This window comes from Oreochromis niloticus, linkage group LG14, assembly GCF_001858045.2.
Source record: "Oreochromis niloticus isolate F11D_XX linkage group LG14, O_niloticus_UMD_NMBU, whole genome shotgun sequence".
Taxonomy (NCBI): domain Eukaryota; kingdom Metazoa; phylum Chordata; class Actinopteri; order Cichliformes; family Cichlidae; genus Oreochromis; species Oreochromis niloticus.
In genome coordinates, this window is record NC_031979.2 from 6,426,533 (window position 1) to 6,452,527 (window position 25,995).

Sequence of the window (25,995 nt, forward strand, 5' to 3'; positions counted from 1 at the left end):
GTAAAGTAAAGACAATAGAGCGGAGAGAACCCCAACAGTTAGATGACCCCCTTTAAGCAAGTGATGAAAAAGTCCCTTTAAACTTTGAGACATCAGCAATTTAAAGAGCTCTGGATTTTAAATGCCTATAAGTTACACATTTAAGGGCTCATGACTTGTGATATGATTCATGGAAGAGGGGAGAACACAAAAAACAGCATATTCATATTTAGGACATTTTTTCCATCTTTAGTAATTTACATATCATTAAAATTAAACGAACTAGAAAATAATGGCAGACTCTCAACAGACCACAGGTTTTATCTCTAACATAGGTCTTAAAGGATTGACAGTTTTTTATTTATTTATCTTACCTTACATTTTAGTTTTGTATTTATCCAAGTATTATAATACAGCTCTCGCTGTCTCTCTCTAATTGTGGTGCTACAAAGCAAAATCACATTTTCTAAATAACAATGAACAGTAGCATAGACTGGAAATGTTCACAAGTCTTTGAGTGAAATGTACCATGGCTTTCTCAGTGTATGTCAGATGGATTTTTTCTGCACCATCTAAGTCAATGAATGTCCTTTCTGCACACGGGGGCTTTAAACAGTTTACACTTTAATACTCCTAAATACAAACAATATCTAAGATCAGCAAAGCCCAGTGATTTTATATACTCAGATTACCTCAATTTAAGGACCATAAAGTGGAAAATGGTTACCACAAGAGTGAGCATACGGTCTTTTCACCGACTGTTAGCTGTTCAACCACCCAGTGGAGTCCTTGGGGAAGGCGTCGTTCTTGTGCCACATAACCAGCAGGGCGCAGCATTGAGCTTTAGAGTGCTGCACTGGTGCTAAAGGTGGGAATGTTTTTTGCCGAAAAGAAAACGGGGACCCCGGAGAGGAAGTATAATCTCGGCAGTCCCTCTCGTCCTCTGTGTGTGTGTGTGTGTGTGTGTGTGTGTGTGATCTGTGGATGTTGGGGAGAATCTTCTTATCCTCAGCCTGCCTGTTCACACTGCATTGATTGGTCACACACACGTCTGTGCTGTATTCTGTTTTTTCATTTTCCCCTTCATCCAATTATTATTACTATTATTTTTCTCTATAAAAAGAGGAAAAAATAAGTTTAAAAGTTAGGCTGAAGTTCCTGTATTTGGCCCCCAGAGTAATTTAATTCTGTATGATAATCGCAGGTGAGACAATCGAATTTCCCCCTGCATGTTATTTTGCTCTAAAGGTTGATGGCATAAAGATACTGCTTCTGATGTGAAATTGACCGTTTTAAATCGAATCCCCCGCACCAGACAGGGTTGAAGGGTAAGGATTACACAAGCTGTGTGTGTGTGTGTGTGTGTGTGTGTGTGCGTGTGCGTGTGTGTGCGTGTGTGAATTCTGTTAAAAGAGCTCAGCCATGAGAACGGACATAAAATATTCAGCTGACAAGAGAAACTTGCCCTGCCGCGCACAGACACACAGAGTGGAGCGGTAGACGGTAACTCACTGCGATGCACCAATTCAAATCCCAGTCAAGTTTTATTCATCCACAGATGTGGCTTAGAGAACTGATGGGACTTGCCAAAGCTCTCCCCCACCCCCACCCCTTGTTCTCTGTTTTTGCTGCTCTCGTCTCAGTTAATTGATTTTTTCTTGCTTTAATTCTCAGGGAGAAAAGATATAAAGCTGTTTTCTTGTGGTAATACAGGGGCTGAGACAAACAGGCTGGTAATAAAAGTGTCTATTTTTGTACCCTCCATTGCATTGTCTCTATCTTTTGTTTCTGTTGCTGTGGTAAGAGGGAGAGGGCGGGTGGTCACCTGAAGCTTTTGGAAGCATGTGCTGGTCTGTAGAAACAGTCAGTCTTCAGGCCGTCTGTCATCTGCTCTTGCTGCTGATGTCACAGACTCTCTCATCCCAGAAGAGAAAGAGAGAGGGACACACACACACACACACACACGCGCGCACATGCACGCGCACGCAGGCGCGCGCGTACGCCACATGTAAGCAGCTGTGCCCAGGAGGTGATCAAATCTACACAGCTGTCCTCTTTCTTCTTCTGTCTGTTTCTGTCCCTGAGTCCTCCTCAGCCTAATTGGCTCCAAGAGAGAGAGACACACACACACACACACACACACACACACACACACACACACACACACACACACACACACACACACACACACACACACACGTTTTGCTTCAACAGGTGTGATGTCAGCAGGAGCTCAGCGTGGCGCCGCATGTTGCCATGGTGACCGGCAGGCGCCTAGCGACCAACAGTTGCTCGCGTGCTCATGTCTTCTTCCCTTTCATCTTCCCTGCTTTTCAGCTCCTTCTTCCTCGCAGCCCTCCTCTCTTGCTCCTGTGCCCTGTTTTCATTCATCTTCCTCCTTCTTCTTCTCTTCCTCTTCGGTCTGTGTTCCTCCACTTGATGGTGGTGTAAAAAGATGGATTTGAACAGCAGAGCAGAAAAGCGTCTGATAGCCTGATGGCCTGTCCAAATGGTGGAATGGACACATTTGTCACAGGACACACATACACAGACTCGCACAGACATACAATGGCACGCACACTGATTAAGCAGTGATACTTCCCATGTCGGCATTCAGGGACCTGTGTGAGGTGCAGGGTCTGTCGGTCTTACTAGCACCTGTGTATCCTGTGTATAACCTGTGTTTAAATGCACCTGCATGTAAAAACTGTGTCTTCACGGAATTACAGGAAGAAGCTGTGAGGAAGCTTAAACAATGTAGCCACATGCATAAAATGTGATTAGGCAGAAAGGCAATGTTCATGTCAGCTACTGTATTCAAGATGGCGGAATGCATTTTTAATGGATTAATTCTATGTTTATGAGACCATATGAGTTTTTGGGAAGCTGTAATTGCACAGTGATCAATATGTATTCATGAGTAAAATATCCTTTCTTTTCTATGAAATAAACTCTATGGACTAAACAACGTGACAGAACTTTGGTCCATGTGGCTCACAATGACTTGTAACCCTTAACCTGAGGTACAGCTATCCCACTACAGTCTCCTGCATCTTTCATATTATCATCGTGCACACATTTCCCTCACTTCAGAGTCTCCATCATCGAGGCAACGTAGCAGAGACTCGGCGATTGTGGTGTAAGACACCCTTCACTTCAGCATGGCCCACATTTAACGAACCAGCAGCTTGTGCAGTGAATGGGCTCTGTTCCCCCATTCAAACACACACACACGCACACGCGTGCTTCTTAAACCTACGTTATACATGAGCCGTGTGTGTGTGTGTGTGTGTGTGTGTGTGTGTGTACTGCTCATGCGGCCATGTGTTGGGTATCACACTGACGCACTGTGGGGGTGCTCAGACGTCATCACTTTTCAGCTACCTGCCAGATCCAGGAAGTAACACAACTGACACACACAGAGATTGTGGGAGAGTGTGTGTGTGTGTGTGTGTGTGTGTTAGTGAGTGTGTGAGAGCGAGAGAGAACTTTCACTTTAATATATCAAGTAACCAAGGAGACTTGGGCCACTAATCAATATTTGATACAGTGCCACTTGAGCTGTGTGTGTGTGTGTGTGTGTGTGTGTGTGTGTGTGTGTCTGTGTGTACTTGGATAACTCTTGTCCATTGCTTTTACTATAGAGGTTGTGGCCCGGGTCCAATGTGAGTGTCAGCACAGAGAATGGTCTCCAGCCAACTGTTGGCTTGCATTCACTTTGTCATCTCAGGGAGAGCAGGCTGGTGGTGGTCATAACACTGCTCGTTGGAGCAATAAGATGGTGATGTTCATACACCTGCCCAAAGTGCCAAAAGTCAACCGGGGATAATTACAAAAGCTACCGGAGGATGCTCAATACCTTGAGGGAGGGTATGAGTTGTGTCCCGTGTGGGGTGTATTTGTGTTGAGTGATTACCTGTTTATTAAGATAATTCATGTGTACAGTATTCATTTAGTTCTTAAAGTCTCAAACCTTTCAGCCAAGGTTTTCTTGTCCTTATTATAGCCACTATAAAACTGTTACAGGAACAAACTCATCTTTACAGAACAATTAATATAATTATAAAAGTTGGTGTACGTTCTAGCATTATTATTCACCTGACAAATCAGCAAAAGTCATAGTATGGCGTCATGTCAGGCTGAACAACTCTAACTTTTTCAAATGCCGGTTTTAGAAACCAGTGGGTAACATCAGTGTTGCTACATACGTTACTTAGATTCTGTCTCTGAGGAGGTTCGGTCCAGAGTAGGTGTTACATTCCAAATAAAGGGCTTTTTGAGTGAAACACAAGAAGAGTGCAGCTATGGGACTGTCCCTTACCTCAGGGGTATGTCATGAATTTGGCAATTGGTACCAGTATGGTAAAATAGAAATGGTAAATGAACTCGCTCTTATACAGCGCTTTTCTACTCTTCCTGAGAGTTCAGAGTGCTTTATACAACACACCTCATTCACCAGCTCTTTTGTTTGATTTCACTGTAACATTCACACATTCACACTCTGATGGATGTGTCTTGAGCAACTTGGGGTTGAGTATCTTGCACAAGGATACTGAACCCCAAGGAGGCTGTACGGTCTGAGCTACAGCTGCTCATTAACACTGGATTCAATCTATCAAAAGTGTGTGAAAGTATATCATGATGAATTCTTTTATCAGAAAATAACTTCAAAGCATGTGATAATGAACAGATGGATATACTTGGGTTAGCCTAAGTAGAATGATGGCAGATTCAATACAGAAATTTTAGGCCTTCTTTGCACAGCTAAAACTTTTGTTTCCTTTGCACTTGTTGCTGCTGTCGTCTCTCTGCTCCTACGACATCTGTGAACCCTTGGGTACCTTTTGACCCAGGGAAATGCACATACCAGCAAAAGTATCGGATCGAGCATGGCTTGACAGTTGACAGCAACACTGATGGGTCAAGTATCGCTGTATGCTGTAAGAGGCCTGGGCTGTGGGTACATTATTCATTATCCTTGTGGACAGTTTTGCCAGTGACTGCTCCCCTGCACATCTATCTCCTGTTGACAGTGGGCTAAGGAGAAACAGTGAAACTACCACTGAGGGACTCACTGGGTTGCCAAAGTCATCAAGTTTCCATATCTGCCAGGAGCTGTTTTAAAGAATAATGCGGTTCCCCAGTTCAGGTTCCTCTCTGCCCACTTGAAAGATTTTGAAAAATGCAACACATTGAGGGTGAAGGATGGGTTGACAGATACTGGGGGAGGAGGAGTTGAGAGTTGGGCCAGGAGAAAGCATACACCAATATAATAAACTGGTAATAGCTCTGATTAATTCCTCAGAAACTGGTTCTCACTGACAAAGGTTGATTTTTCAACATTACAGTCTAAACTGCAGTCCTCCCACTTTTAAAAGTAGCCAATCGGTAGATGCAATAAAAGACCAGATTTATTTCTTAATTAAGTGCCGTAAGATGGGAATTTGTCTGCAGAGATACAGTTTGTGAGTGCAGAAGTGTAAATCAATAAGCTCCGTGCGTGTTGCTGACAGTTTTTACTGCAGCTGTAACCAAGCAGGCCAAAGTTTTATTAATGCCATCATTAATCTTATGGGTTGGATTGTGATATCAACATGTGGTTTTAAGAGCCGGCTCCTCTCACAGTAAAATCAATGCTTATTAAACTCCAAATGCCACGAAGAAGTCGGCGTCCTACTTTCTCTGTTACTTTGCAGGTTCTTTTTTTTAAATTTTTGTTTTCATGTTGCTTTATCTTTTCTCTTGTTTCATTTCTCCCCCCTCTTCCTTTATCTGTCCTTCTTTACCTCTTAGTTATATCTAATCCACTCCCCCCTCACTTTCCCCTTACTTCTCTCCTTTCATCTAATTATCTTGTGGACCCACAGTCTTCTCTCTCTTTTTCCTTCCATCTCTTCTTTCCACTCACCCTTCCATTTATTTGACCTCTTCTCAATCCTGTCTCTCCACTCAGCTCTCTTCACTACCCTCTCGGTAGGCAATCCATCACCTCCCCCTCTCCTCTGCTGGGTATAATCTGTGGTATGAGTGTGTGTTTGTGCTGGTGTCTCCCTCCTTCCCCATCCATCTGAGCCTCCATGTTCTGAGTTATTACTATCTAATCATCAGTGAGCCCAGAGCTAATCCACCATCCACACACATCCATGTTTTTTCCCATACTTTGCAGGTTTGTATCAAGACTCGGAGGAGAGCAGTGAACTTTTCCTCTTCTAATGTAATAGTCTTCCTTTTTGTAGGACAGGCTACCTGCAGGAGATGCATCCAGCTTTTCATGCTGCAGCACCAATGGGTGTTTGCTGTTGCTGGTTGTTCCTCTGCAGATCTATCATCAGTGTCTTTGTCTGCCCTTTGCTTTAAAAGCAAAGAGTCATATGTTTATGATGATCTCCCGACGTCATAGACGGGATTCTGTCTGCTGACATTTAACGTACAGATCAGCATGGGCTGATGGAAGGCCTCAACATGACGTTTCAGTTTTGATTAGATTTCGTTCTGGCCATACTATTTGATTATGATCGTATAAAAAATTGCTTCAGTAGACATAATGACATAAGAATGGATAATTAATCAAAACTTTTCTCAGTCCCTCGCCCTTTTTTTTGCTGTTACTTCAGCTGCTGTCATGCTCGTTTAGCCTATAGTTTCTCTCCTCTGCTGTCTCTGTTTGTGTGAGGGGAAGGGAAGAGGAGCTGAACATGGCGGGCAGTGGCAGAATAGAGAAGATGGTGTTATCTTGAGTTGATTGCAAGTTGCTAGCCTACTGTAAGGGCAACACAAGCTTTCCGAGTAGTGTTGATTGGTCCAGAACCAGAAACGGGCAAATGCCGACTGAACCCAAGCGTCTGTATGTCTGACAACAGTGACATAACTGTGGGAACATGTTTCACATAGGGAACGCTTGGAGGATGGTGCTGTATGTGTTAGCTTGAGGCAGCGCGAACTCAGTGTATTCATATGAAAAAGATCGACATAATTTAAGCTCAAGTATTTCCAACGTGGAACTGACGTTAAATAAAAAGTTACTCTGATTAACAGTGTAATAACTCAAAAGTAAAAACAGGCAGGGTCTGAAAAGTATAAAAGAAACGAAAACCGCTCTTAGGAGAAGATTTCTACCAGCTCCTTTTCCTTTTTTTTTTTTGTCAAGTTAACTCAACCTTCAGTCACTGATATCGTAATAAAACGATATTAATACAAGCAAGCTTTATTTCAACTTATGTTCTAATTCTTATAACTGTATCCAGATTTAACATTTATATTTGTGAAGCACCAGCTGAGAAAATTGAAGAGAATTTTTAAAGAAAAGAAAAGAAAGAAAAACCTCTAACTCAGATTACCGGAAAATAATATTTAGTAAATCTTCTTAAATGTCTTAAACCTAAAGTAATGAGCCTGTTAAAGTGTAAGGAGTAGAAAATTGAGGTTTTGTGCTAAAAGTATAACAAGCAAAAAAAAAAAATTTTGGCAAACAAAACATGCTCAGATCAGCTGGCTGGTTGCTAGCTGAGAAGTTGCAGAGCCCCCTCTGGTGGACAAACAATGCACTCATGACATGGTTTAATGGTGTTTCTCCTATCACTCTTTTACTTTTTTAACCCTAGAACACTATCGCTATAAATAGTAACACAATCACTAATGCCGGGTGATTTTTACCCGATATAATATAACCAATAAAAAGTAATCAAATACAGTGGCTTGCAAAAGTATTCGGCCCCCTTCAACTTTTCCACATTTTGTCACATTACAGCCACAAACATTAATCAATGTTATTGGAATTCCACGTGAAAGACCAACACAAAGTGGTGTACATGTGAGAAGTGGAACGAAAATCTTACATGATTCCAAACGTTTTTTACAAATAAATAACTGAAAAGTGGGGCGTGCGTAATTATTCAGCCCCCTGAGTCAATACTTTGTAGAACCACCTTTTGCTGCAATTACAGCTGCCAGTCTTTTAGGGTCTGTCTCTACCAGCTTTGCACATCTAGAGACTGAAATTCTTGCCCCTCCTCGTCCTCCTCATTCTCCCTCTCCTCCTCGTCCTCCTGCTCCTCCCCTTCATCTCATCACCACTCTTCCAACGCGTATCCGTCTGTCTCGGGGTTTGCATTCTCCCATCACTCCTACGTCCTCCGCTGCTTGTTCATTTGTCGTGCTGCTGAGTTTGCACAGGGCCCACATCAATCACAAACTAATAATGTTATGTAGAAAAATGGATAAAAGAGAGATGGCTTTCTTTCTTTTACACTGAGGGAATAAAAGTTTGCGGGGGAAGAGAGTGTATACACACAAACACACACACAGTGACACACTGCTTGTATTTAACTATGCTATGTGGTCTTGTTTGTCCTCTAGGGTCTGGGTACCCGTATGTTCTGGAGGCCCCAGCTCAGGACTTTATATCTGGTAAACAAGCGAACAAAAGAATATATATCATCCCGCAATCGCCCCTTGAACTACCAACTAGCCCACAGTCCTCACTCTGCTACAGCAAATAAAGTTGCATTAGCGCTCAGTCATTAATCTTTGATAAGTGCTCATTAAGTGTACCAAATGCTTGAACATTCTCCCTCGCTTTGCGATGTATTAATATGGCCATCATTCTAATAAATATCACACGTAGGTATCTGCAGATTCCAGCTCTGTGTGTGTGTGTGTGTGTGTGTGTGTGTGTGTGTGTGTGTGTGTGTGTGTGTGTGTCTTACAGCAACAAAACAGAAGGAAAAATGGTGACCGGATTCACATGTGCACATTCACCTTGTGGCTTCATATTAATCAACAGCCAACATGAAAAATATCTATGTGTGTATATTATTCCCATTCCACTGTGTGCTCCTCTGCTAAAAAAGACTAACTCCCTCAGCCTGGCCTTATTACAGCTAGCCCCAAGCCCTAATGAAAAGTAATAACAAGCTCCAAACATCTCTGTGTGTGTGTGTGTGTGTGTGTGTGTGTGTGTGTGTGTGTGATACAGGGAATAAATGGTTCTGATTAAGACCTGCTGCAGATGGGCATGATGATCAATGTCTCCCTTCTTTCTGTTGCTTGAGAACACAAAAATGTACCATGGAGAGAGACAGACAGACAGACAGACAGACAGACAGACAGACAGACAGACACACACACACACACAGTTTTTTTTTTTTTATAAGCTCTGTCTGTCTTTTTGCATTGTGTTGCCGGCAACTGTTAATGCTTCAAACTTTTTCCATAAGATCAATGGTGTGTTTGCTTTTTCTCTGCTCCCATGCCTTGCATACATGTAGAGTACACACGTGTGTCTGCTATGTGGATGTTGTTGCTATAAGCTTAAAATACAGCAAAGGTACTGCATGCACAATAAAAGTGCTCTAAAATTGTCGAGGGCTGGCTGTGAAAGTGTAAATCAGCACACTCGTTTGTCTGCAGAGGACTGCGGAACGGAAGTGCTGACTCTGCAGCGGCAGAGCACGGGTGGTGTGTGTGTGTGTGTGGAGGGGTTTGGGGTGGGGTGAGGTGGGGTGGGGTGGAGAGAAGAGGAGGGCCAAACTGTATTGAGAGACTGAGAAATGAGGGAACTGCAGAGCAGCAATTGAAGAATAATTTGAAGAAGAAGCAGTTGGGGGAGAGGAAGGAAAATGTCTAAGACTGAGGGGTGGGAAGAAGGGAAATGGACGAAAGTGAGAGAGGGGCAGATGACCGCAGAGGGCCGCAGAGTGGACAGCTGAAATTGATGAACAGGGAGGGAGGGAGGGAGAGAGATGAGAGGAAGAGAGAAGCTTTCCAGGGAGTCAGCAGCAGTCCCCTTGGCTTTTGGTCCAGCAGGCTTTCATCCAGGAAATGAAATGACTTACCTCTCCCCAGTGCCATCGAACTCAGCACACACACGCAAACACACACGTGCAAAGCGAGAAACATATTTCCCCGACGCATTTAAGCCAAATGCACACAAACTTGTACCGATTGGCTGTTATTGTGATCATCATTGCCACCATCTGCCTATTTTGGCTCTGTGTGTGTGTGTCCACAGTGTGTGTCCCTGTTGGAGAAATCATGCCGCCACTTTCTCAGTCGCCTTGTCGCAGCCAACTTTTATTCATCATTGTTATCATCACCAGTATTGGACTGGTGCTTTGCTGAGAGCCATTAAACAGAAGCATCCAGTAACCAGTTCAAACAGTGATTTTTCTCTATGAGCCACATTTAAATACCGTGTAATTTCGTGTGGTAGCTCATGGGAGTTTATTTTTAATCATAGTCACATAGGGGAGCATATTGCAGATGAGCAACTAATCAAAAAATAATTAAAAGTGACCTATAATTTTCAGGTCCACCTCTGTATTTTAATTCTTGGACTTTATTAGTGGAGGGCAGGTTTCATACTACATAAATTTGCCTCATTTATCTTTTACTGAGCTTTGGTGGAGCCCCTCAGCTCAACAAGCCATTTTAGCTCACTTTCCGCTCCCTTAATCCAGCTTACCTCTGATTGGCTGTTTGTCATAAACAGAAGGTATAAACACAGGTGAGCCTGAGATACTCATTTTTAGGACTGCCCCCCCTTGCTATCATCATACAGATTTAAAGGCCATGGCTTTGGCTCCCAGAGATTTACTTGTTGATACACTGACCTCTGTATTTGAAACTTTGGCCATGTTTAATATCATCATCCACCATTGTAACATGATACATGTGACAGAAAATAAGGAAAAATATTTTTCCATTGTGATTGTAACACGCAAGTCTATAAGAATAAATGAGCCAAACATCAGCAATGCCCTAGCATAAGAGTTGAGCATAAAATAAAAAACAGAATAACACAAGACAAGCAAGTATGAATAAATTACTAATATTAACCATTAAAGCTAGCGGTACAATTTCAGCTTTGCAGGTGTGTGTGTGCGTATCACTGGATAAAACAGCTGGATGATTAGTGGGTTTTTATATCTACATTTGTGAATACAGTGGCAAACATCTCTACACGTGTTGCTTTTATTAAAATAGTCGTCGTCGTGGCAGCTGCACTCAGCCCATCTGAACTTTTCACCTCTTTTCTCATTATTGATTCCTTCTAGACTAATAGATCCAGGAGTGGAGGTTGCCATGACAGTAAAGTTTGGGGTCAGTCTTTCAGAAGCCAGCAGGTCAGAGCTGGCTTTGTAGGTTCCAAAGCCTCTGAGGAGACGCAGGACTGAAGTGACTTCCTGGAGAGAGACGGCGAGAGGAAAGAAAAAAGTCAGTCGCCTTAATGCATTCATTAAGGATGACGTTAGGACTGCAGTATTGATCTGTGTGTGTGTGTCTTCTCCTGGAGATGAAAAGGGCTATTGATCAACAAGTTTAAAGTTGTATGTAAAAGTTTCGAGCTCCAGCTTGGACGTAAAAATGGAGATACAGTAGTGACAGGTTTAGTCTAAGCCAGAGACATGTAGTCACAGGTTATAAGATTTAGCTGTCCCTGACATGCAGATGCCACAGGAACAACTTGAAAAGGTGTTGACAAAAGAATTATTTCCTAGCCAGCTCTCTGCAGTGTCTTTAACACTCAATGCCATTTTAGAACTAGCTCCAAGTTGGTCATATTCCCAGACTTGTTAAGCTCAGAGTGTGACTGATTTCTTAACAGGTCCTTTCTCTTCTGTTGGTTAACCACAAAGACGGTGTACATGCAGATCAGGTGGTCACTAGCTGTAGCTGTGTAAACCCACATAAACTGGCTTTAGTATCTGCAAGAGATGAAGAGCTTTCCCCCAAAGATATTCCCTCTTTGGGGTTTTGTAAATGGTATAGTGGTGCCGAGCACTCTCTTAGCTGCCTGTTGGCATTGCATGCCCAATCTCTCTGAGTACCTAAGGTATAGACTTTTATTCATAATTGGATGTAAGATTTTACCCCATGGTATCACCACCACAACAGCGGGGTGGGTGTGTGTGTGTGTGTGTGTGTGTGTGTGTGTGTGTGTGTGTGTTTTATTTATTTATTTTTTTTATATCATATGAGAGTAAATGAAAGAAAAATAACTGTTATTGGCCTACTCAGGGTGAGCTGCACAAAGATCGATAGCAACAGAGTTGCATCAACGTGGGTGACTTTTAATGTTATTTGAAACCCCACAGTGACTACCACTGTGGGGTTGTTATTCAGAGTGGCACTGGCTCCTTCAAACAGTTCTTAGAATATGTGTGAACATTGCATCAGTCTTTAGTCTTTTAAGTCGCTGGAAATTTAAGCACATTATTTTTTAATTAATTTACTAATTTTGCTATTTTTTTTTTACTGCCCAAAGGTCCACTTTTGAGTTCAGCAGAGAGTACTTAATCCATCTATTGAGCTCCCTAACATCCTATCCAACTTGAGCTCCCTGGGGACCTGGTGCCAGTCCTAGCTGTCACACTGCAAGAGGCGAGGTCACCCTGGACAGGTCACCGGTCCACTGCAGGGCTACCCCATAGGGACAGACAAGCACACACTCTGTTCCACACCTGTGGTCAATTTAGAATCACCACCTAACCCTGGTTATTCCGCTGGATTGTGGATAAAACTAAACCCATCAAAATATATAGCCAACAGGTCTCTTTGGTATCTGTAACTGATGGCATACTCTAATAGAAACATGCATGGGATTAGCCTCCATTAATTAGCTTCACTCTGTAAACATTTTCTTTTCAGAGGAAGATCAATGAGCATGTGTACTGTAGCTAGAGCTGTAACTGAAGACCTAAATTCGGTCTTAACACTGTGTGTGTGAAGTGAGTTACCTAAAACTCAGATCGATGTTCCAAAAGCTCGAGTCCAAAACATGGACCTTGTTTGCTACTGGAGAACAGCTTTAAAACATTTATAAAGACATCTACAGGCATTCCTCTTCTTTATCCTGCCCTGCTTTTAAATGCAAAGAAATTCCCCCAGCTGGTTGTGTGGATTTTAGTGCTACTCCCTAAAGAAATGTTAAACATACATCACAAACTCTCTGGAAGTGATTAAATGAAGTTACCGGGCGGTTTTGCATGTAATTTTGCTGATTTTTTGCATGCTCTGTTTTTGTTTGTGTGTTAGGGTGTGTGTGTGTATGCATGGGCACAGATGCTTGTGTGTGCCGATACGCCATTACACCTCATTAAGCAGACATTGTACTGCAGCCATAAGACGGGTGCCACAACAGTCGTTACTCCAAGAGTGATTGAGTGCGAGACGAGGTGCTTTGCCTTCTCGCCGGGGACTGACGCTGAGGCTGTTACAGAACATTTACATAAACATCACCTCCTTCTTACATCTCATTAGCATAGAGAACACATCAACATGTAGCAAGGAGCGGAGGAGGAATGGATAGATAGTTTAAAGGACAGATAAATGGGGAGGAAGGGAGGGAAGAGCAACAAGGAGAGTGTTCTGAGAGACTGGAGATGGGCATATTTAGTAACAGAGGAAACATTTACAGATGCATTGTTAGTTTTTATTTCTCTAACATTGTTTTTTTTGTGTGTGTGTGTCTTCAGGGGCTAATTTGTCCTGTTAGCTCTTTTCTTCATGCTTGTAACTCCTTTCTCCCTTGTGCTTCCTCTTTATTTTCTACAGCTGCACAATCAGCTCCTTTCCAAAATTAGCTAATTTCATCGGAATCACGGAGCCCAGTTAAATTACTTGGGGCTAGGTAAAGCCGTTGGGAACTTTGAGGAAATTAAAAGACTAAGAGTGTCTCCCATCATCTACCCATGCTGTAAACTACTCAACCAGAAATGCATAGTTTGCAGAGAAGAGAAAAACATGGTGATTGCTTGACATTTTCTTGTGCTTTCAAAATAGATTTGACCTGTCAAGGCATTCTGCAAGACCTCTAAAGGTGCCTAGAGGTATCTAGCACCAAGAATTTATAAGATCTAGGGAACATTAGAATCTCTGTGGGCTTGTTAAACATTGGGCTCCTATAAATAGGTACTCACCCATAATGACTTGGTCATAAGTATTCGGCACCTATGAAGAAACACGTTGCTTTACTCCTCTTCATGGCCCCCAATGTATCAACCATAAATAGAGGTGGCAGACTTTGTACTTCACAAATCAGTGCAAATCAAGTGTATTTAAAGTCTTGTTTTTAAAGCGTTGAGCTGAGGATTCCAGCCATTGTCCTTATAACCAAAAGGTGAGTTTGATGCTGGAAACTCATACGAGAATGATTTGACAATCTCAAGCTCAACCACAGCCTAAAGCTTACCTTGTTTTGTAGTCTATTTAGTTCAAGTGGAATCGTACTTTACAAAGTTGACATGAGACAGACCAAAAGTTACAAGGAGCGATTGTGTGAACAGTACACTGCCACCAGCCTCCTTTGACTTTTCTTTTTTTAAGATCTAGTCTATTTATAGTTATAATAATATATATATATTTTTTTTAAGTAATTGAAGTGGCTCACTGTTTAAGCAAATGACTAAATCTGGCTAAGTCAAGTATATGTGTCTTCATTTATATTTCTGATAAGGGCAAGCAAGGCAAGCAGTGTTTATAAATATATACACCAGTTGAATTCAAAGCAGAGCATGCGGTGACCTTTTAAGCCAATCTCAAACAGCATTCTCTCATAAATCTTCTCTTATTTCCTGTTTTCACCATCCCTCAAATTGCTTGCATCTTTGTTTCCAGAGTTGGGTATTGTCTCTGGAAGCAGGATAAACTCCACTTGTCTGTGATCACACTGGAATTAGTAGCACAAGTCCACTTCTGTATGTTTGATGTCTGTTTGCCTTTCTATAAAAGTCACTGCATGCCAGTTTTCACTGTTGTCTACATATCAACTTAGTGTGAACAACAGGTACCCAGAGTCCATCCAAATCTATGCTTTTAATGCCCTATTCTATTCCAGAAGTCTGAAGATCTCACTGTAAAAATATGTCAGGAAACATTCCTCTGGCTCTGTCATCTATTCCATATTTTAAACCATTCTGCCTGCAGCTCTTATTAAGAGATGATTTTACGTTACAGATGTTGAATCTTCACTCTACCTTTTATCTTGAACTTGCACATAGCTTATGTAAGAGCCTGCTGGTAAGCTGATGTAATGGGTAGACAGGAGATGGGTGGCACTGTTTGCACATCTCTAGACTGCAACTTAGACATCTTGGAATGAAAAACTCGAAATATTTTTTTTCTGTTTTTTTTTTTTTGTTTGTTTGTTTGTTTTTTTTACCTTATCCCTTTAATGTACAATACTAATGTTGTACATTTTTTGTTTTGGTAAACCTCTACAGTTGAGCAGTCATGTAATAAAAATTATACTGACTCTCTTCTACATTTGGATATCATTAATATAATAGTTGTTTCCATCTTCTTCTTCAATTTACTTTTATGTTTGATCTTTATGTACATTTTATAGCAGGTGTGTTTAGTCCACACACGCACACACACCTTCCAGTCCCCTCTACAGCTAAAGAAGTTAATTTCTACCACTGATCGTACCCTTCCTTCTCTCTTTAAAAGTTTCCGTTTAAAAGGCTGAATGGTCAGATTTTTCTATCTATATTAATTTTAATCTAATTATGCCAGTGGTCTTAAACACAGCCAGGCATTTCTAATTGAATATCTCCTTACGCATGAAGCTACATAATGAATGTGGGGGCACATACACACACACAAAACGAGAACAGGCCTCATTGCCATGACTGTGCAGAATTGAGGCATTAATAGTAGGCTCTTTTACCCTTTCCGCCCATATATAGCTGTCACCCTGCATAACAAATGAGCGCCTGATTTGAATAATTGGGTTTTATCTGGTAGCGGTCACAGGGATTCTGCACTTGCAGTGATTTTCATCTTGGATGCATGTACTCATTCTTCCTGCTTCCTGCCCTCATTTTCCACATAATAACACCAGAGATGGAGCAATGTGTTGTTTTTCCTGATATAACATATTTCATATTGCTTTGTTGGTATCATCTGAGAGAGTGGTTTGATTAATTTATCCTTATTACACATTTCATGCAAGTGTGTAGGCGTTTCTTATGGAGGAAAACACTCATACAGTAGAGTTTTGTAACATTTTCAGGCAGAACAACAACAGCTCTGGCTGTAAAGTCACTGCATAGACTCATATCTGTGCCCATCCTCATATCAATACATTCAAGATTAAAGTATACTATATTTCATTTGTTATTTAAAAAGTAAAAAAAAAATAAGAAAATGGAAAAATTGAGATCTTTAAAAGATGTCAAATAACTTCAAAGGTATTTCCCAGGTCAGTTGAATTTTCAGTCTGCAAAATATTTGTTTAAATTATTGTAAAGAGTACCCAATCCGTTTCTTCAATTAACTCATGTAGTTAGTCCTAAATTACAGGTACCTTTTTCATTTCCATTAAATTTAATGAAGGCTTCAACAAAAAATATTTTTTGGAAACAAACATAGAAAAAAGAATGGAAAATTTCTGAAAGTATATTTTATGGTGCTAAATTGTTTAAAAAAAAAAAAAAACATGGCAGAGATATACTGATACTGATACTAATCATTTGTAGAGTGAGTGACAATTTGCACTGGTATCACAAGTGATTCATGTCTTATAGCGACTCCTACTGGCTACAGATAAATGTGCGGTGCCTAAATGCCAGAATTAAAAGGGAAAGTAGCTTTATGTCATTATTTTTCAATAAAAATATAAATTAGTATGAAATTCTTAATAGGAAAAAATAACTACACAGTCCACATCACAGCTATTGAACTGTCAAAAGTGAGTTCTCCAAAAATTCTCAGACTTTGATGTGCTGAAACTACTCTTCTATGCAAACCTTAATCAGTTGCAAGATAACTGAAGATACATGTACTGCCTGTTTCACATCCCGTGCCATTCTGTTTCTTCTTTTTGGGGCTCTCCATGGTGGAAACACTAGTGTACTTAGTATCATTATCTGGTTTGACTACTGCTTTCAAACAGATGGCCTCGCATTATCTTCAAGCACTCTTTGAAACAATGTATAATTCATAGTGGAATCAGCGACTGAAGGCTGCTCTGTCCCCGAGGCAACGAATTAAACTCCGAACTATAAGATTTCCAACACCATGCTGTCTGCTTACACGGCTAATTTGGTTTCACAGACTACATAGAAAAGATCGATATAGTTTTTGGATGCCTCATTTTAAGCCATCTGTATTTAGATGACAGGGTGGAGTGTTAATGAGCTAATTCTAGTAAGCTGCGTGCATAGATCATGGGAACAATGCACAACACTTGCTAATGTATACAGAGACCAATAAAATGTTACTCACTAAAACTGTAACACAAACCTGTTGAGAGTTCATTACCATACAGCAAAGTTATTTCTAAGATAATTGTGTGAAAATATTCAAACGTCATCAGCCTCCAACTTTAAGGGTTAAAAATACCTTTTTGTAATCACGCTTTGTAAAATGTAACTTTTTAAACACCAGGGGGCAGAGTTTTACTAATGGCTGTGTTGAAATAGTTTATATTTCTGTTTTTTTAGCTTACCATAGACTTTGCATCATAGAGTGTGGTCCAAAGGCGTATTGCACAAAAGTACAGGCTGTGGCTCTGGTCCTGCTTCACTTGATCCCAACACAATCTGTTCTTTTAACACATGAAGTCCTAGAAGCTATTTGTTTGTATTCTGTTGATAGTTATTGTTGATTTGGATGGTTTCAAAAAGGAATTTATAGAATGTACCTTTGAGCCATGTGTGCCAGTCATGGACCTGCAGTTTTTGACATTTTGTTTGATTGTCCTTCTTTGGAGTTTGTGAAAGGTCGTTTATTTGGAATTTGTCCAATAAGAGACCAAATGTCTCTCACACTGGCTTTTTAAATATCCCTCTTTTCTTGACCCTTTAGTCTTTTCTTTTAATTTCCTATTATGGCATCTCCATAACGTGTTGCAACAAAGTAAACACAAGTGTGTGCGCATACAGTATCTTAATGCCAGAGCTATGAACTAGATGCACTGTGTCTCCAAGGCAACCTAAATTGGTCTCAGCAGGTATGTGGGCATTATGGTTTTTGCTGAGGACAGAGTGAGCAAGTGAGAATGAAAAACAGGGAGAGGGACGAAAGCATGTGTGTCAGGGGTGGGGGGCAGTGTGGAAAGAAGGAGTGGAAGGCAGGAGATAAGGCTTTGTGAGGGAGAGCAGGAGATGAGAGGTAAAGCTACAGGTTGAATGTGATTAGTAGAAAGCAGCTGCAGGAGAAGGAGGTTAAGGATGAAGGGGGCTGGGGTTGCAGGGTGTGAGTGGGGAAGGCAGTGACAGTGATTGGGAACTAGCATGCTGCTTATTGCATGCCACGAAGAATAAAGTCAGTAACCAGTCTGCAGGATCTGTGCTTGTGTGCGCATTGCAGAAAAAGCTATTAAGCAATACCAGCACAGGCTGAGCTAACTAAATTACATCTCCAAAGAGGCAAGATTACACTTTAGGCTAAATGCTCGTACACACACACACCCTCAGACACACATACACACTCTAACACTCATTTACATTGACTAGTGTCTAGATGGCAGAAGGGGGTCCAAGAACACAGACGGCCCGTGGGTGAGATGACGCAGACACCTCACCCACACACACAGACATGCACACACAGACACACACATGCTCTGATAACACGTAAATCTAAATATACACATGTACGAAGTCTGTTTCTCAGAAATGTCATATAACTGTCTGAAGTGATGGAAAGCAGAGTGTATCTTTGTGTACGTGCGTTCTGTGTTTGTCACAGATTTTGCCTGCATGTGCGTGTTAGGCAGCTCCTTAAGGTGTTGATTGGGGGATGCGTGGATGTATGTGAGCTGGGTGTATTCTGCATCCTTTTTTCAGTCCCGGCAGCATCTCTTATTCCCCTCCTGCCCTGTCTGACTCTTTCTCCATTTCCCGTGTCCATCACAGAGATGTCACACAAACCTCTACAGGAAACTGAATGTTTGGGGGGTTTTTTAGGTTGGGTTCTTGAATTGTATTTTATCAATACAAAATAGTTTTGGTGATGAAGAACTCACTTTTTTAGTATGATAATACATCTTGCCACAGAGCAAAGACTTTGAGAGGTTTTATTTATAAAAAAGAAATCAATTCAGTGAATCAGTCCCAGTCAAAACTTATGGTGGAAAAAATGGAAAAAACAGATTTATGACAGGTTCCATCCTGTAAAGCGGATCTGTCATCTGCTTTTCGAGAAATGTGAACCCATCTGGATGGAGATGTTTTTTTGAGTCCATGCCTCAAATAATTTAGGCCATTATCAAAGCCAGGTTTGCTGTGTTTCATGAATCCAGAATGTTCATCTGTTAAACTGAAAGACTTTCATCTTGTTTTGATTTGGTAAAACTTGCATGCCACTAAACTGAAAGAGCGATCCAAGTGTGGTGATTGTAGAATTTTCCTTTTCTGTTTGTCAGCAGTTGTTTTGTGTCAGTGTCCACATGTGTGACAGCAGACAAGAGATTGCAGTACATATTGTAAATACCAAAAGATATACATCTTTAGTTGTTTTGTGTCACTAAGTATGTACAGTGTGGGCCTTATTTGGACCCACACAAAAGTCACTGAATGCATAAGCGCATAAAGCTTTCACGTTCCACTCCAACAAAAACGTATCTGAATCAAGAAATGAGCTGAACTTTGTCACACAGTTACTGTGGGATATGACCCTTTGATTCTGTTATTGAAGAATTTATACAATTTTTGTGGGGTTTTTTTTGTTTGTTTGTTTGTTTGTTTGTTTGTTTTTCTTTAAAAATAAACATGTCTCATATGTCATAGGTTAAATAAAGAATAGTAGGTGGCCTGTATAGATGGATAAAGGAAGTAAACGCTGTTCTGACGATTATATTGAATTTTTTAACCTTGATTTGATGAAAGACAAATCTAAGGAATAACAGTCGTTCTTCTTTATTTGTTCCATATTGACAGATCACCAGAAGTCAATGGAGGGCAGATGTAATAAGAGAGATGAAGGATAGAGAATCATGGCCTAACATGTCAGGTCTTAAATTAAATAAAGGTTTGGGAATTCCTGTCCATGCTGAAATATAAAAAAAACTTGAATGTGATAAAGGTCAACCATTAAAATAAAAAAAAAAAAAGTCCAAGTATTTGGAGTGTTACATGAACATTTTTACGCTTTAGCATGTAGAACAAAGGACCCAGTGCACTCAAGACTCTTTCCCCTGCAGAGGAGAAATGGGGAACAGAGGACAGGTTTGGAAAAAGGGTGGCGGGGGAGATGTGGCGTGAACAAGAGGCTGTATGAATTATGGTGTGTGTGTGAACATCCTAATGAGTCACTGTCAAACTAATGTTTGGTTCCAGCAATTAGTCATAATTACTAGAAGTGTATGCATGGCTCACACCGAGGATTATACAGTATATTAGCAGTGAATTTCAGTTTCCCGTTGCTTCTAGGTAAGTAAAGCAGATGTGATTGTGCCTCATAACCTGGCTTGTGTGTGCTTTGTGTTTTGGCTTCGTAGTGCCTCTGTTTCAGTGACATTTCTGTTGTGCATTTAATATTCATTGATCAGTGTAGAGTCATTTGTCTTAATCCTCTTGCCACATTGTGTATGAAATCATATTCTGGGCCGACTGATGACACGGGTTGAATGTGATGTTGTAACCTCTGCTATACATGGCTGCCAGTGATAACAGTGACAGATTTATTCTCATCCCATGTTACATTTCCAACATGTGGCTTCCATGTCTCAGCTAGCTGAGTTTCCATCCCAGTTTTTTTATTTAAAAAGGAAATGGTTTCCAGGTCTGAAAAATCAAGTCAATGCAAAGAAGTCGAAGCTTACTCTTTGGTTTCACAGACGTGTCATAATAGGTATTTATTATTAAGTTGCACCACAAAGACAAAAGTCTATTCAGAATAGAACATCTCATTTGTCTAGAATTTAAGATGTCTGCCCATGAATTGACTTTTCACAAGATTGAAAACCTTACAGCCTTGAAATCTCATTTAAAGAGTTTATCAGAAGCACATGTCTCATGAGCAATCTAACATGCAAACAGTTTCTCATGAAGCCCCTGAGGAAGTGGTCTTCTATTTTACATTTTCATAGTTTTACGAAGAGAAATTCTAAATTGTGTCGAAAAGCAATTCACCTACTTCAAAAAACAGTGTTTTCCATGGCTTGCTTATTGCTGGACTCTGGATGAACTTTATATATTTTGTCCACCCAGAGTCCACCCATTTTTGTTTGAATGGATCTTAAATTTAGGAAACTGAACTTTTGTCTTTTTTTAGATTTTTTTTTTTTTTTTTTTTTTCTTACATCACACCACTAGTATTTCGGATGAAGTAGTTTTCTGGGCAGACTGCATGTTTACTGCGGCTCAATATTTCAGAAACTGTTGGATGGAAACACAGCTATTATTGGCTAATTTTGAAAAAATTCTGTTTGCCCCATCCAAGTGTTAGTGCCAATCTCTGGGTGATGTAGTCCTAACATGTTACCTTGTTTCCTGCCGTCCCTTTAGTCTGCACGGTTCGCTGTCAGAAGTTCCTGATCTCGCGTGTCGGCGAGGACTGGATCTTCCTCATCCTGCTGGGACTCCTCATGGCCCTGGTCAGCTGGGTGGTTGACTTCTGCATCGCCATCTGCCTACAAGGTAAGCATGCAAGGGACTGCATTTTCACCTGTGGGTTTGGGAATGAAGAGTGCCGATAGTAACACAAGCAAGTAATGTACAGACTGTTTTATATTGGGATTAGAGTGGGAAGAGAGAGAAGTTAGTGGGAAGGGGGAGGTAGTAAAGGGGTGAGATGGCACAGATGGGAAAATATATTGAATCTATATTTTCAGATAACACTTTTACCTATGTGTACAAACATGAAGTGTAAACAAAGGGAAAATAAGAATTTTAATTTGCATCATATAAGGAATTAGTCAATTAAGTGCTTTAGAAATGGAGAAAATAAATTCTTTCCATATGGCAAAAATAAAGCCTCGCTTTATGGAAATTTAATCAGGAGAAAGACCTTTAGATGTGCCAGTGGTTGGAAAGATTTTACATTCAGGAAGGTGTCATTTAAGTGTATTTGGAATTTGTTAAATGCCTGGCAGAGAATGGCAATAAATGGTACTTAAGCCTTTGATGGGGCTGAAAATAATGGGGGGAAAAAAGCTTTAAATCACCTGATGACTTGGTACTGGACCTTCTTCCAGTTGGACAGCAAGTTTTGCTTTATTAACAGCATAACTTGCAGAACTGTTTGGCTGAGGCTGTGGGAGTTCTAGGTGGTTCTGCAAGTAAAACAGGCCGTAATCAGCAGCCTCTCCAGTGAGTCTTTTATCCTGTTATTTGAGATCAGCTCCACCACATTAGAGAGCAGTTGCCAATTTAGTCTTTGTGTAGCTCTACACCTTTGGAGTTTATGCAGCAGAACTGCAGTGGGCATTTAAAGCAGAACAAGGACTTCTCCAGCCAGCTGTAGACCACAACAGTGGACTGCAAGACAACAGACTTTTTGGAGAGGCAGCTGAATTATCTCAAGGACTGCCTAAACGGTGACCTGGTTATTCCTGCAAGGAAATGGAAAAACACAACAGGAAGGGCTAGAAAATCTAAATAAAAGTATATTATTTTTTTTAATGTGACAGGGTTCTGCTTTATATAGATTGAGACAAATACAAGACATTAAGCTTTTTTCTTGTGATGAGTTTTGCAGAGTGAAACTCTTTCCAGAGCTTTATCGAGACATCTGCATAACGTGGTAATTAATTAGGAATGCTTTTATTGATCTGTCCCTACAGGACCTTGTAAATAGAAAGATTTTACTGAGGATTGAGCCCTGTTGGAAACGAATGCAGATGATAATAATGTGCAGCTTGTGATGTGTGAAACGTCTTTAGAGGTGTAAAACCAAGGAGGTGCAGCAGGCAAAAGTTTGGGGGTAAGAGAGAAGTGAGTAAAAAAAAAAAAGGAAACTGAGAGTGGTGGGGGGATAGCTGGGGATTCAAGGTTGATCAAAGGATGGCAGCAAGGATAAATGGAAGGCCTCTTATGGCATCTATCATCAAACATGGAGGTAGATTTAGAAACAGAGAAAAGAGATGACGAGGATGAGGGATTAATCAGTAAGTAAACTGTACAGTCCAGGAAGAGGAAGGAAGACGCTTTAAAACGATTGAAGAAAGTTGTGAGAGCTGCTCAGAAACCTCACAGGACTGCGTCTAATTCAAATGGATTTCTCAAACGGTGTGTGTGTATGTGTGTGTGTGTCGCTCTCAAGAGGATGCTAACCTAGTCTTGTCAATTCCAGTTATGCTGTACAGTTCTTGTAATTGGATCCAGAACATGACTAACTACCTGTCCTGTGCAGAGAAAAACCACACAGCTACACATCTTTCATGCCTTTAAAAATATTTATACAGCCGTTCTCCTGGTTGTGCATTGACTGTGCGCTTGTGTGTGTGTTCATCAGTTTGTTCTTGTGAAGTTTTATCTTTGACTGTATTCGAAATGAACACATTGTTTCCTGTGGAGTGTGTCTGCGTTGCTGTATTTAGTGGATGTTAGCTTTACACGTCTGTCCTGGTTTGTGTGTCCACAGCACAGAAGTGGATGTACGGTGGTCTGGACAGTAATGTGTTCCTGCAGTACCTGGCCTGGGTCACCTACCCCGTTGTCCTCATCACCTTTTCCGCAGGCTTCACTCAGATCCTTGCTCCACAGGCTGTTGGTATGATACGTATAAAATAATACTGGTTTGCTAACCACTTGCATTTAACCAATTTAGACCTTGTGAGTAATCACAAAATAATTTTGCAGGGCCAAAAATAAACACCAGCATGGATTTTAAATCAAACAGTCAATGTGACTGAAGTGCAGACTGTAAGATGTAAATCAAGGGAGTGAATGGATTGCATTCATTTTTATAAACAGTCCTCCATTGTTTAGAATGTCAAAAGTAATTGGGCAAGTGACTATCAAAGACATTCATTGCCAGGTGAGGCCTGTTCACTTGTTATTCCATGACAAAAGACCCAGATTGTTAAACGTGTTTTTTGAAGCTGTTCACTGGAACTCTGAATATGAGGTACAAAGAAATGTTGATGCGAGTGAAGGCTATCACTAGGGTGAAAAACCAAAAGGTGAGATGGAACTATTTTAGTCCACATGTGGAAATTTAATGATAGCGACACAATATCACCAGTAGTTTTACTAAAAAAAAAAACCATTCCTTCAAAACACAGTGTACTACCCCTACTACATAAATAATAGTATAAGGATGTTGTGATTTGATAGACTGAACAGTATTGACTGTAGCTAACATCATAGTCTGATAATAATGGTCAGGCTATAATTTGCACCCAAGTTCATACAAGTTGCAGCTTTAGAAGTTGTTCCCTCTTATAGGATGGAATATGGTTTTTTGTGTGAGGTAGAAAAAAAACACAGATGTGATGTTATGCACTGATCAGAATTTGTTGGATCAAAGTCTTTTTCATCTTAATTAATATGATTATTAAATTCGTATCAAATAGTTAGATTTCTTCTTAGAGTTCTTAGAGATTTAGTTGTGAATGATAACAGCTGGAAAAATGATGTTCGATTTAAAACAATCAGCTATATGTGCCCACTGTTGTCCTATTACAGGTTCAGGTATTCCAGAGATGAAGACCATCCTGCGTGGAGTCGTCCTGAAAGAATACCTCACCTTCAAAACTTTTGTGGCCAAAGTCATCGGCCTCACCTGTGCCCTGGGCAGTGGCATGCCACTGGGCAAAGAGGTAAAAAAAAATCTGCTTCACCCACTCTAAATGTACATGCACTGCATGGTGTGTACATACACACATATGTACAAGTAGTTTTCTGAATGGGAGATGGGATGGACGATACATTAGAGACACAGAAAAAACTGACAACTTTTTCAATCAGTGAGTCAGTCATTACAGAATGTGACTGATAAGAGTTTATGTAATACAAGCTGCTTTCACAGATTGTTGAAAATCAGTTTCTTTTATTAAGCATTTGTGTTTGTGTCTGCCTCCATTAACAACACTAACAGAGAAGTTGAGAATAAGGACTTTGTGCTTTAAAGGCTCCTAGCTAAGTATTAAACCCCGATCCTTTTGTCCCCATGATAGAACAGAGAAAACCGACTCATAGTATGTTAAAACATTTATATTTCTTTTTATTCAATCATCTTCCGGAAGAGAGAGAGTCCTGCACAGCCCAAACGCCAGTTGCAAGAGCTCTAACATTAGAATCATAAACTGTGTCTCATATAGGTGTTATTTTGGTACTTTACACGTCACACAGTCTCAAACATTGCTAATATGGAAAGTTCCTCTTTTCTGTGTCTTATCTATTAATATGCCTGTGCACTAAAACTTCCTGTTTTTCAGTCTGGCTGAGCACTTAGTTTGTGATTCAAAGGTGGCCTTGCTCTACAAGCCTTCATTATCAAAGTACATAAAACAATATAATAGGAAAATAAGGATACTAAGGATATTGATTTCCTGACATAAGCTAACATTTTAATTTTAAAAATAGGCCATTTTAAAACATTTCTATACCTACTCAGGCAAATTATAAGGTGGAATAAAAAATAAAAGGTGGAATACATTTTTACTCCTAAAAGGTAAAACAATATCTCATTAATCTGGCAGAGACTGTAGTTACTGGTAGTCTACTAAGCTTGGCTAGTTAGCTTTTAGCAAGACTATTCTGTCTAGTGTTACTTTTCTCTCAATATAATTTTGGTATTGGCTTTAGTTTTGTTTGTTTTTTCAGTTGTATAACAAATTAATTCTTAAGGGTTTAGAGCAAAATTGAGCTTTCTATTTCTATAAACTGGAAAAAGTGAGTTGTTAACCATTGCTTTAGCTATGGTCAGTTATCACTTTAGCTGTTGATAATCTATAGACTATAAGTCTTACCTTAAGAGTTGAGAGAAGTACTAATAATATTCTGCATGAGGGAAAACCTGCTCTCGTTGGAAATTCCATGCTATTACAGTTATTGTAGGTTGTTTTTGTGGAACAAAAACATTATTGTTTTGTGGAACTGGTCATACAGCATTGTGCAAAAGTCT

At 40.4% G+C, this 25,995-nt stretch overlaps 1 protein-coding gene across 9 annotated transcripts in view; it reads left to right on the forward strand.

Moving 5' to 3' along the window:
• The window catches only part of clcn2c (chloride channel 2c), a 202,870-nt gene that overhangs the window by 98,586 nt on the left and 78,289 nt on the right, over window positions 1-25,995 (forward strand). For 6 of the 9 annotated variants that reach the window (XM_025897948.1, XM_025897945.1, XM_025897946.1 and 3 more), the window contains exons 3-6: window positions 8,335-8,385; window positions 21,432-21,563; window positions 23,509-23,637; window positions 24,555-24,688. In XM_025897948.1, coding sequence (XP_025753733.1) covers window positions 8,335-8,385; window positions 21,432-21,563; window positions 23,509-23,637; window positions 24,555-24,688 — 446 coding nt within the window. The remainder of the gene's footprint in view (window positions 1-8,334; window positions 8,386-21,431; window positions 21,564-23,508; window positions 23,638-24,554; window positions 24,689-25,995) is intronic. The other 3 variants (XM_025897947.1, XM_005461003.4, XM_019367739.2) reach the window with 1 other exon arrangement.